At 40.5% G+C, this 13,701-nt stretch overlaps 1 protein-coding gene across 8 annotated transcripts in view; it reads left to right on the forward strand.

The window, feature by feature from the left end:
* The window catches only part of DGKH (diacylglycerol kinase eta), a 218,661-nt gene that overhangs the window by 88,351 nt on the left and 116,609 nt on the right, over positions 1–13,701 (forward strand). For all 8 annotated transcript variants that reach the window (XM_043892315.1, XM_043892318.1, XM_043892311.1 and 5 more), the window contains one exon: positions 4,230–4,310. In XM_043892315.1, coding sequence (XP_043748250.1) covers positions 4,230–4,310 — 81 coding nt within the window. The remainder of the gene's footprint in view (positions 1–4,229; positions 4,311–13,701) is intronic.

Genomic DNA, 13,701 nt, shown 5'->3' on the forward strand with positions numbered 1-13,701 from the left:
TAGACACTGGAGCCTCACCAAAGTGGCCCCCTGTCCTGGCAGGCCTGGCAGACCCCTTTGGCCATCAGTCATGTTGCCTCAAAGTGTCTCCTGCCCCAGGGGTCATCCCCACACATCAGAGCATCCATCACAGTTGCAGTTGGGCCTTTCAGTCAGCCACACTGGGGTCCAACCCTGCATACAAGCACATCCTCAGAAAGTACAGCCAAGCCGCAACAGGAAAACAGATGCCACCCACCAAGGGGACACTCCTTGGGCATCTGACCCTAGTAACCAAAGACCATGTTACGGGGACCAGCCATACTATACAAAGCCACTCTCTCAAGACCAGGAGGCATAGCTGGTCTACCCAATATGTAGGAAAAAACACAAAGTTAGGCAAAATGAAGAAACAAAGGAATATGTTCCAAACAAAATAAGAAGATGAAAACACTCAGAAATAGATTGAATGAAATGGAAATAAGCAACCTTCCAGATAAGTTGTTCAAAGTAATGGTCATAAAGATAACTCACTGAACTCAGTAGAATAGAAAAGTGAGAATTTCAACAGAGATAGAAAATATTAAAAAAAAAATCAGAACTGAAGAATACAATAATGGAAATGAAAAATACACTAGAGGAAGCCAGCAGCATATTAGATAATTCAGAAGAAAGGACCAGTGATCTAGAAGATAAGTTAGTGGAATTCACCCAATCGGAACAGCAAAAAGAAAAAAGAAACCAAGAAATGGAACTAGCTTAAGGGACCTCTTGGGCAACATCAAGTGTGCTACGATTCACATTATTGGAGTCCCAGAGGGGAAGAGAGTGAGAAGGACAGAAAACCCATTTGAAGAAATAATGGCTGAAAACCTTTGCTAACCTAAGGCCTAGCACCACCTGCGAAGCCCCAGCCTAAGGCTGATGGTTTTCCTTATTGATTTCTGTCTGAATGATCGATCTACTGACCTAAGTCGCCTGCTATTACTGTATTACCCTCCGGTTTCTGCCCTTGAGTCTGCTAATATTGGCTTTGTGGATCCAGGTGCTCCTGTGTTGGCTATATATGTATTAACTAGTGTCACATTTTCCTGTTGGATTGATCCCTTTCTCACTAGGTAGTGCCTTTCTTTGTCTCTTGTTACAGTCTTTGCTTTAAAATCATTTTGAATGGTATAAGTGTGTTATCCCATATTCCTTTTCATTTATGCTCATGTGGAATAGCTTTTCTGTCTGCGCGCTTCCGGTCCGGGTATGATTTTAGATCTAAAGTAAGTCTCTTGCAGACAGCATGTGTATGGGTCTTGTGTTTGTGTCTGTTAAGCTACCCTGTGTCTTCCGGTTGGAGCATTCAGTCCATGTACAGTTACAGTGATGATCGACAGGCATGTGCTTCCTGCCATTCTGTTAACTGTTTTCTGGCTATTTTTGTTGTTCTCTGTTCCTTTCTTCTCTTGCTTTCTTCCCTGTGATTCCATGACTTTCTCTAGTATTATGTTTATATTCTTTTCTTTTTATTATTTGTGTATTGTTTTCTCTAACATCCTGCAGAAAAACCCAAAAGAACTCTTTGACCAAAGCTATATTATCAGTTTTTGGTTTGTGGTTACTGCTTATATCACACTCTATATTGCAGTCTATTTTAAGTTCATAGTTGCTTAAGTTTGAACATGTTCTAAAAGCACTACATTTTTACTCCAGTCAACATTTTATGTTTTTGATGTTATTTTGCTTTGTGTATTCCGTAACTAATTATTGTAGATATATATGATTTTACTGGTTTTGTCTTTTAACCTTCACATGTCTCCTGCATTGGCAGGTGGGTTTTTTTTTAACACTAGCACCCCCTGGAAAGCACTCATAGCTTTTATCTATTGCCTTTACTACATTTTTGCCTTTACTGGTGAGATATTTTCTTTCACAATTTTTGTATTTCTAGTTATAATTTTTCTTTTCTGTTTAAATTCCTTTAACATTTCTTGTGAGACTGGTGTAATGGTGATGGACCACAGTGTAGACAAGCTGTTGCTTGCTTGGGAAACTCTCTCTCAATTCTGATTTATGACTTTGCTGGGTATAGTATTCTTGGTCAGGTTTCCTCCGTCCAGGGCTTTGACTTTATCCTGCCACTCCCTTCTGTAGTGCTATGGAGCATCCATGTAAGTAACCAGTTGTTTTTCTCTTGTTGCTTTTAAGATTCTCTCTTTAGTTTAACACTTTAGCATTTTAATTATAATATGTCTTGGTGTGGGTCTCACTGGGTTCACTTTGTTTGAGTCTTTCTGTACTTCCTGGCCCTGGATACCTGTGTCCTTTGCCAGGTTAGGAAAGTTTTCAGCCATGCAAATAGAAATGAAAAGAAATACGGGATAACAGTCTTGCCATTTGCAAAAACATGGATGAATATAGAAGGTATTATGCTAAGTGAAATAAGTTAGACAGAGAAAGACAAATACCATACAATTTCAATTATATGTGGAATCTGTAAATGATATGTGGAATCTGTAAATGATATGTGGAATCTGTAAATGATATGTGGAATCTAAAAAAACAAATGAACAAACAAACCCAAACAGAGAGACTTATGGATACAGAGAACAAATGGGTGGTTGACAGAGGGGAGGAGTATGTGAGGTTCGTGAAGTAGGTGAAGAGGATTAAGAGATCAGACTTTCAGTTATAAAAATAAATGTCATGTGAGTTTAATATGCAGTAAAGGGAATATAATTAATAATATTGTAATAATTTTATATGATGACAAATGGTTACTAGGCTTATGGAAATCATTTGATGATGTATTTGATTGTCAAATTACTATGTTGTACTCTTGAAACTAACATAATAGTGTATGTCAACTATACTTCAGTTTAAAAATAGTAAGATTTATTGTTACTGTACCAGTAAGATAATTGATAATTTTTATATTAAAAAATATGTGTGATATAATAATTAGTAGAGTTATACACCAGAAAGTAAAAAATAAATAAACAAACCTAATTCTTAGCTTATGCAGCTATGGAAATAATAACAAAATAAAATAATCTTATTCTAAAAGTCATTATGTTCATAGTTAAACCCTGATCTGGCTCCATCCTGACCCCTCATATTTATCTCCAGACAACACTGACAATTTGATTGCCTACAGCCCTGCCCCATATTTTCCATCTCCAAGACGATTTTCCCTCTATCTCCACTTGAAGAAATTCCCTGTTTTCCTTAAGATCCCTCTAAAATTGTCTTTATTCCAGTATACACAAGAGAAAGAGTTTGTTTTCTGCTGGAGAAATTATCTATGACCTTCCATAGTATTTTGCGTATCTCCTCTTCCACATTTAATAGTCTACCTTACTTAAAACTACTTGTATCTCTTTCAGTTCCCGTACTAGATTATAAATTCTGTTTAGTGAGGGAACAAGTCTTATGGTCAGATTGGTTGGCTTGAAGTAGAGTTGCATTACACCCTGGAGATCTTGGGGAATGGTGGAAACTTAAATTAGATAAGGGAGCCCTTTTTTCTGTAGTTCTAGAGGTGTGGTGTTATACCAACCTCGCTGGAAGTACATTGAAGGACTGTGAACAAGGACCAGCTGACTGAAAGTAGGACGGATACATGTATTGACTAGAATTTCCTAATCTTTCAGTTGTCCATTTTTAAAGATTTTAATTCTGTGGAGTTTTTAAACACTGAAACTTTTTTGATTAAAATGCTTTTCAGCCTTAAAAAAAATGAGTTTGAACTGGGCCAAATAAAGAATATAAATAAATAAAACTTTGAAAAGTATATAAAGGAAGTCGCCTTATGTTTGCAGAGCATATGCGCCATCTCATTAGAACACATTTACAGATGAGGACAGTCACATTCAGAAAGTTCGGTAACCGGCCGTGATCTGAGCCAGGACTAGTTCTTTCGTTGTGGGGTGTGTGAGTAGGTGTGCATGTCACACACTTAGTAGGTTCCCCATAAACGATGCTTCTGGAGAGCACAGAGCGTTTTGTAATGAAACTGTGTACCGGGGGGCTTCTCTAGAGTCCTCTACAGTTTGAAATTTATGTGTTTGTTGAACTTTATGGTTTAACCCACAAAGTATCACTGACTTAAGTTTTTCATCATTTTTTATTTCTAATTCCTGACATAGCTTCATGGTCGTGACCTGATGGTAAAAATATATATATATATATATACATATATATATATAGGAACACTGAGTTAGGTTTTCACATAATATGTTTGTGTTCTTTTTCATTAACAGTCTCTGATATTTGATGAAGTTGACCTCTCAGATGCCAGTGTAGCTGAAGCAAGCACAAAAAATGCTAACAACAGCTTCACGGTATGGTTCTATTCTGCTAACTCCCTCCTCGAATGTTATCGAAAAACCTTTCCAAAGTTTATACTGAATGCCCTCGTCAGTTGCCAACTGTGTGTCATGCGTGTTGGAGTTCTTACCAGCACAATAAACTTGATTAGTACATTGTAGATTCTAATGCCCAGAACCATTCATGATTGTTTGGGTCAATAAACCAACCCGTTAAATGTATATTTAAAATGTATATATATTTAGACTTTTCAATTTTAGTGCTTTAAATTTTTCACCCCCTTAAATATAATAGTTCAACTAATTCCCCTGTTCTTGAATATTCACAACATTTGCTTTTTACCTTCAGTCTTAAAAACAGTATTTTCTCTTTTTCTTCAGTTACTCCAGTTGCTAAAGTTTAGACTTTCATGTCTTCTCACTTAAGTAATTCATTTGGCAGCTATTTAAAGAAGAGTCCTCAGTTCCAGTTAATTTTTTTTCCAATTGCAAATCACGTTGCTTCAAAGACCTCATGGGCTTAGGTTACATCTGTAACTCCATTATAAAGTCCTATAAAATCCTGCCTCTGCATTCTAGTGTTGCTGATAATTGTCCTTATACGTTCCACCTGTCCAGCATTTCTTTCTGAGCCTAATGCTTTTTCTGTTCCCTCTGACTTAAATGATGCCGCCTGCATCTGTCACTGTTGAAATTCTACAAACGCTCCAAAGCTTATGTCAGATATCCTATTCTTTTTCTACTTCTTTGATTACAAAAATATGAATTAATTATGAATTGAGGATCCACCATGTGCCAGAAACTAATAAACATAATAAACGAGATTCAGAGATGAAAATACATATATTTATATATACCACTCTGCTGAAGATGTGCACAGTATAATTGAGTGAAGTTCATCTGGGATACTTTGTGAGCTGCATCCTTAGGTCCGCTCAGGTGGTCTTTCTGGGTCCTGTCGCCATCCACGCTCCCAGCCCCTCTTCTGGGAGGCCAGCACCACAGTCAGTGTGCGTTGTGTTCATGCCCTGGGCACTCAGGGCACCCTGGACACGCAGGGCAGGGAGGATGGACAGATGCAGGGCAGTGCCATGGTGGAGGTGAGCACTGGAAGGTAGGACTGGGGATGGAGAGGAAGCAAAAGAGTTCAGACTTAGTCTGATTGATTTATGGGCGTGAGAGATAATTCATGCTGCAAACATTCCTCCCCCTCTCCCCTCCCCAGGGACCACTGAGTTTGAGAAGAGAGAGGACAGCCAAGAATAGCGTCCTGGGAAAAACTTAACAACGTAAGGTTTGACCACTAAAGACTGAGAGAGAGCATTCTGAAGTCTAGAAGGAACAACAGGAGGCAGCAATGTTATGAAGACAGTGGAAGGGAGTTTTAAGGCGGAAGTTGTCACACAACAAAAGCTGTAGAGAGGTCAAGTCCAAGAAGAAAGGAAGAGTGTCTGGTGAATGTGGAAACAGGGCAGGTCATCCGGTCACGCTGGTGGGAGCAGTTGCAGCGGAGAGTCGTGTGCACGAGGCACACGGAGATGCCAAGTGGAAAGGCAGAGGGAGTCAGCACGGATTCCTGATCCCACAGCCTGGCTGTTAAAAGAAGGAGCTGACACAGAGCAATAAGAACTTTCAGGTTCCAAGAGGAGGTTCTGGTTTCATTGTTGCTGTTGTAGTGGTAGATCTTTCGCTTTGTTTTTTAAAAGTGAGTTTTGAGCCTGTCCATACCACCAAGGACAGAAGTGTTAGATCAAAAGTTTGAAGCTTCAGGAGAGAGAGGGCGTAATTGATGCAGCGAATTTGCCGAGTAAAGATGGGGGACCCAGAACAAAGGTTAAGAGGTTAGCCTTTAAAATGGATATCTGGAACAGTGAAAGTGTTAGTCGCTCAGTCGTGTCTGACTCTCTGCGACCCCATGGACGGTAGCCCACCAGGCTCCTCTGTCCATGAAATTCTCCAGCAAGAATACCGAATCTACAGCACAGAGTTCAGCCTGGTGTTCTGTGGTGACCTATTCTGGGGTTTGGGAGGAAGGGCCCTGTATGCATATAGCTGATTCACTTTGTTATACAATGTTGTAGAGCAGTTATACCCAATTAAAAAAAAAAAAGAAAGAAAAGCCTTGAACAAGACACAGAAAGTTGGTTTTTTTTTTTTTGAAATTTAATGTTTAATATAAATATAAGATACAGTGAATTCTTAAACAGGTCCGAAAACAATGACCATAGAGAAAATACACTTCATTAAAATAGAAAACTTTGAATTTAAAGAAAAATATATAAAGAATGTCTTCAAATAATCATCTCACAAAACCAGGCAACCTGACACAGAAAGTTTATGGAAATAAAGGTGTGGTTAGGAAGTTCATATATTTCAAAACCAAACACTACTATTTTCCCAGTGAAATTGAAGATAAGGATATATACTATGAATAAGCGTTCAGGAGGGTTTGCAAGAGCTACTGCAGAAAATGAGAATTAAAACTGAACAGAGACTAGTAGAAGATTACTAGGTAGTAGAGAGTGTCTACCAAAGATTGGAGATTGAGTTTAGAAATGTTCTTAATTCCTAGGCCAACAGAGTTCTCTGTAAGATGGAGTAAAGAAAAACAGCTAAGTTGGCCCAGGATTGATGACTTCTAGGGTACATTGGAGGGCTTTCCAGGTGACACTAGTGGTAATGAACCCACCTGCTGATGCAGGAAACATAATGAGACCTGGGTTCGATCCCTGGGTTGGGAAGATCCCCTGGAGGAGGGCATGGCAACCCACTCCAGTATTCTTGCCTGGAGAATCCCGTGGACGGAAGAGCCTGGCATGCTACAGTCCATGGGTTCACAGAGTCAGACATGACTGAGCGACTTAGTGCGCACGCAGGGCATATTGGAGAGAAAGATGAAGGGGTTGTTGGATTTCAGGGATCAGTAACTCATCCATCTTCCTCCTCTGTGTTCTCAGTTTTTGAGTATAGAGTGTAAGGAATAAGGGATGACTTTATTAATGGCTGAACAGGATCCAGTAACCAGTAAATACAGAGCTTCTGATAAGTTGTTGGAGGCTCAAGGGCAAAATGTTGCTTATTCTTCCTTCCTCTGAAGTGAAGGTGGGGTGGGGTAATTAAGCTATCAGATTAACCACTTACCTTCCCTGAGGAGTGAACAAGAGTCTTCTCCCCTCTGTGGAGACTCAAAAGTGATGGTTGCAGATAAGAGTTTCTCCCTGACCAGGATCTAGAGTTTAATGTGAAAGAGGGTTCCAAAATTTAGGATTTGAAAGTAACTTCTGGTGAATTCAAGACCTAGGGTGTTGGACTACATAAAGGGACTTGGAAAGCCTGGGTTTGGGAGAGGTTATTCAAATTGTTTGTACAGCTCTTTCTTGGACCTTCAGCTGCATGCAGTGTCTCCTGTTGTGCCTTTTCCTGGAATTTACTATTTTCTGCCTTTTTTAGTTAGGTACTTATGTTTTCATAACCTTATCCATAAATATTTGTTGATTTTAACAAATAAAATGAAAGTTTATTTGGGGTATGAGAAGACTTTTTTGTTGAATTATTTTCAGGAAATTTCTTGACTAATCCAAATGTCATTTCTCAAGTTTGTTGAACTAGAAATGCAGAGACTAAAATGTTGGGTGGACTGCTTAGAATTTTATAGCAAGTCAATTCAGTAGAACTTTGCAGGGTATAAAATGGAATAAGAGATATGTTTTCAAGCAGTCATGGACAATCCTCCCTGTCTTTAAATATTTAAGTATTCCACCTTCCTGGGTCACAGTGACTGCTGACTGATGCTGTTATTTTGACCAGTGTGTGTCAGAGGTTAATGGTGTAGTTTGGTGAGTCCAGCAAATGGTCGAATTCTGCTTCCCTTCAGTCACTCCTCCTTGCCTTGAAGTCCCTAAGGATGATCTATCGACAAGGGACACACAGTAAATGGAAAATCTATAATTAGCAAATGGAAAGTGAAAATGCTGTGCTCCTCCCAAAAACCCAGTTGTCAAGCTCTCGAAAAATGGGTTCTAGCGGGAGTGTTCTAACTCATTCTGTGGTTATGAGCGGGCGTCAAGGCTGGCTGGGGTTCAGCAGGGGAGTGCTGCAGGGAGCTGGGGGGACACAGACCTCCCAAGGATGGTGTTAAGGGATCTGCAGGCATGGTTAAGACCTACCTACATGAGGACTGCTTTTAAACAGTCGTGTGCTCTCATCCCTGGAGTGAATAATTGTTTTGCTTTGGAGGTTGTTTAAATTGCCTCAGGTATTGTATTAGTTTTCTTTTGCTTCCTAACAAATTGTCACAAATGTAGTGACTTAAAACAATGTTTATTTATAATCTTACAGTTTCTGTCGGTCTCATAAAATAGCTGGATTCTTCTTCGTCAGGTCTCATGATGTTGAAATAGATATGGTAAATTAAATACACACACACACACACACACACATATATATATACCCATTAATTACCTGTGTACTTAGTCACTCAGCTGTGTCCAACTCCCTGGGACCCCATAGACTGTAGACCACCAGGCTTCTCTGTGCATGGAATTTTCCAGGCAAGAATACAGGAGTGGGTTGCCATTTCCTCCTCCAGGGGATCTTCCCGCCCCAGGGATCAGACCCACATCTCTTGCGTCACCTGCATTGGCAGGTGGATTCTTTACCACTAATGACACCACTTTGCGCTAATTTTTTTTAAAGATTTTTTTTTTTAATGTGAACTGTTTTTAAAGTCTTTATTGAGTTTGTCACAGGATTGCTTCTTCTTTTGTGTTTTTGTTTTTTTGGCCTTGAGGCATGTGGGGTCTTAGCTCTCTGACCAGGGATCGAACCGGCACACCCTGCGTTGAAAGGCAGTGTCTCAACCACTGGACCACCAAGGAAGTCCCACATTGGCCTAATTCTGACCTGTGTTTGAATTTCTGGTTTTACAAGTGTCTTCTGCTTTAGGCAGCAGCAACAAAATCTACTAACGCTGAATAGCTGTCAGTGATGTGATTGGGGAACAGAAAAGACCAATTCCTGACAGCCTTATTATATCTTATGAGTCCTTAGGTTAACGTTCACAATTAATTTGCAGTTTAAATTTTACCACGACGTTTTCTCTGACTATGGAATCAATAAAACTTTCTTAATTTTTTTGGTCTACTTTTAATCGTTCATTTTCTTCTTTATTTCATTGACATTTGCATAGTGTTCTGGAGTTTTATTTTCACGTTAACCTTTTTATCCTTAACACTACTGTGCTGTATGTGAATGTGGTCTTCTGATACTAGACTGGGGAGCACTCCTTTCCCTGTGGTCCCACTCGGGGCCCCCAGGAAGGGATCGCAGTTCTCCTGATAGTTAACCCAGAGTGCTTTCCTGCCGTCTAGTCTTCTTTCTGTCTGCTTAATCTTTGCTTCTGTTCTGTCTCTTCTCACATCCACTGCTCTCTTCGTCTCTATCTCACTAATCATGGCGTTTACAAACCCAGCTTCTACTGATTTATTATTGAACCATAATTGCGTTGCAGTGTTCATTAGTTTCAGCTGTACAGCTAAGTGGATCAGCTGTGAGTATACACATACCAGGGCTTCCCCGGTGGCGCTGGTGGTAAAGAACCCACCTGTCAATGCAGGAGACCTAAGAGACACAGGTTCGGGCCCTGTGTGGGGAAGATCCCCGGAAGAGGAAATGGCAGTGCACTCCAGTATTCTTGCCTGGAGAACTGCATGGACAGAGGAGCTTGGCAGGCTCCGGTCCTTGGGGTCGCAAAGAGCCAGACATGACTGAAGTGACTTAGCACATACATGTATCCCCTAGGTATAAATATATCCCTTCCCTCTTGAGCCTCCTTCCTACGCTCCCACTGCTTCGGGTCATCAAAGCCCTGAGCTGAGTTCCTTGTGTTATGCAGCAGCTTCCTACTAGCTGTCTATTTCACACATGGTGGTGAATGTAAATCAGCGCTGCTCTTCCAATTCGTCCCTCCCTCCCTGTCCCGCTCTGTGTCCACACATCCATTCTCTACGTCTGCAGCTCTTCCTGGAACGAGGTGATTTTTCCAGTTGCAGTGCTTAGACTCTGAGGCCAAACAGTCAGGGTTTGGGTTGGGGCTTGGCCGTGTCTAGTTAGGTGGCGGTCATATCTGACTCTTGCGACCCATGGACTGTAGCCTTACAGGCTCCTCTGTCCATGGGGTTCTTCAGGCAAGAATACTGGAGTGTGTTGCCATTTCCTTCTCCAGGGCTAGTTAGGTGACCTCGGACTAATTAGTTAACTGCTCTAAATCTCAGCATCCTTACCTTTGAAAGTGAAAAGTGAACGTGTTAGTCGCTTAGTTGTGTCCGACTCTTTTTGACCCCACTGACTGTAGCCTGCCAGGCTCCTCTGTCCATGGAATCCTCCAGGCAAGAATCTGGAATGGGTAACCATTCCCTTCTCCAGGGGATCTTCCCGGCCCAGGGATCGAACTCTGGTCTTCAGCATTGCAGGCAGATTCTTTACTGTCTGAACCATCAGGGAAGTCCTACATGTTGGTGACTACTATTAATCATTCCCTTGAACTTAATTACCCCTTGATTCCTTTCACAAGTGTCAGTATTGCCAACTTTTAAAAGTTGGGGAAGCTAATTACTTCACAACATTTCAGTGGGTTTTGTCATACATTGATATGAATCAGCCATAGATTTACACGTATTCCCCATCCCGATTAGCCTCCAACTAAAAAAAAAAAAATTAAAAAAATAAAACAATTGATTAAGTAGGAAAAAAAAAAAGAATAAATTTGCAATTCTTCTTTGAAAAAAAAAAAGAAAAAAAAAAGTTGGGGAATTTTGAAAGAGAATATGGACAAACCTTATCTTGAGAAAACATTCCATCCTGCCTGTCTCTCTGAAACGTCGTGAAGATTTATTTCCACTTTTATCTCATATTATATTATTAGGCAAAGGGGCCATTTTGTAATGAATGAAAATACAGTTGTTCCTTGTTGGTTAAATGTTCTTTGCTAAAGAAAAGCTTTTTAATGATTTGAAAGCCATCACAGTGGTGTGGTATACATCAGACTTTCAAAGTGTACTGTTCAAATGACTGTTTTCTTTAAATTTTAATGAAGTTTAGGCTAAACCTTCAACAAAGGAGTCATCATTTTTAAAGAAATGATTGTATTGACGTTGGTGAAATTTCTCATGGAAGTTTGTAAAGAAGGCTTTTTTTTTTTTAAACAAGAAAGAGGTACAGAGGTAATTTATTTAACTACCCTTAGCATTTTTAGTAAGTGATCTCCAAATGTGTTTCAGATCCCACGGCTATTTCATATCCATGCCGGCTCACTCAGTTGTATGGAAACAGATGCCATGCGGCAGCCCTTGTTTTTAGAACTAAGTGAGCATTGGAACAAAGAGTCCTTTTAGGTCTGGGTTACTTGCCATGGTCGTGTAAATATGATCAAAAGTTGATTAGCATTAGATTATGATTCTTCTGATGAGGTTTTTAAAAGGAGACAAAAGCAAACCAATAGAGAGAATACTCATAACGGCACATAAAGTGCTGAAAATTATGCGCCCATAGTACAGTTAAAATAAGCAGGCTGAGTTTTAATGGAAGAGAAGATATTTTTAAGAACTTATTTCTTTCATGTTTACTTTCTGTTTATCCTGTTTTCCCCTTAGCTTCCTCTCTGTTAATGTAATTCACTTCATCTTCTCTCTTAAGAGAGATGTCACGTCCTTTGAACCTAAGGAAGTGTCAGTTTACTTTTATCTATTAGCAGCACAATCTTTAGTTAGATGGAAATAGCAAAAAGTTATTTTCTTTTTGTCATTTTTGAACGTCCATCACAAAACAGGTATTCAGATAAACAAGTTGATGTACAATCACTTGGAAAAGTAAGTTGCCTACTTATTAGATAACATTTAGTTTGCTGCATGGGGCTTCCCTGGTGGCTCAGATGGCAAAGAATCTGCCTGCAATGAAGGAGACTCGGGTTCAATCCTGAAGTTGGGAAGATCCCCTGGAGAAGGGAAAGACTGCTCAGTCCAGTATTCTGACCTGGAGAATCCCATGGACAGAGAAGCCTGGTGGGCTACAGTCCAAGGAGTCACAAAGAGTCAGACACGACCGAGCAAGTAACACTTTCACTTTTTTCAGTCTACTGTGTACCTCTTATCACGGTTTTATAAGATCACTGATCTCAACACTCATTCAATTTTGTATACCAGTCCTGTAATGCAGGTTCTAGTATGCTTTCCATTTTACAGTGAGAAATCTGAGACAGAGAAGTTAACATCTAACATATCTGGGTTGTGAGATTTGTACTTCTGTTCTGGCTGTGCTGCCTCTCTGTTGCGTGGGCAGCTTCTCTGATTGCGGTGGGCAGACTTAGTTGCCCCGTGGCATGTGGGTCACCTGACACACCCTTCTTCCCAGCGTGGGAAGGTGGATTCTTACCCACTGAACCCCCAGGGAACTCCTTGATCTGTACTCTTGATAGTCTGCTCTTCTGTCTCTGTCTCACAGAGTTTTAAACGAGCATGATTCAGATAGTATTCCTGTTACCGTGTTTTAACATGTTCAGTTGTTTTTTCTTTTCCAGGTCAGTCATAGAGTCTCAGTGTTACTTGATGTACAGTAGGCACTTGTTGGTTCTACCACAAATTTAGAGCACTACATTTTATTGTGAGGGCTGCACTTCAAATAGAAAGGTCGATAACAAGGCAGGTAACTAATACTATAAAAAGCTAATATTTTTTTAAAAAGGGTCTGGGAATCATGGGATTGATTGACATTAAAGGGCACTTTTTATTTTAAAGACTTGGGAAAATGTGAGATCTGTTTAGTATTTGAGGCATTATTATGTATAAGAGGGCTTCCCAGGTGGCTCAGTGGTAAAGAATCTGTGTGCCAATGCAGGAGATGTGGGTTTGATCCCTGGGTTGGGAAGATCCCCTGGAGTAGGAAAAATGGCAGCCCACTCCAGTATTTTTGCCTGGGAAATCCCATGGACAGAGGAACCTGGCGGCTACACAGTCCATAGGGTCACAAAGAGTTGGACAGGACTGAGCATCTGAGCACGCATTTATGTATAAGAAACAGCTGACAGGTTTGGTGTACAGAGCAAAGATCCTGTATTCATGGAGGGACAGTTTCAGCTCTATCCAAGGAGAGAACTTTCTGTGTCATCTGATAGAACAGGCCTCTTGTGAGGTAACGGCTCTGCCCATTATTAGAAATCTCTAGTCACTTGCTTCCGTGTAATCTGGAAGGGGCCTTCAAGAAGGGAGTTCTCAGAGCAGACTCAGTGCAGAGAGCTGAAGTGACCTTCTCAAGGTTGGATGACTGATATCTGTGCACAGCTAGGATAGAATTCAGAGCCTTCCGCCCTCGGGGTTTGTTGGGAGTAAGCAGGGGGCAAGGGCTGTACAGACGG

The sequence above is a fragment of the Cervus elaphus genome, chromosome 30, assembly GCF_910594005.1.
Source record: "Cervus elaphus chromosome 30, mCerEla1.1, whole genome shotgun sequence".
Taxonomy (NCBI): Eukaryota; Metazoa; Chordata; class Mammalia; order Artiodactyla; family Cervidae; genus Cervus; species Cervus elaphus.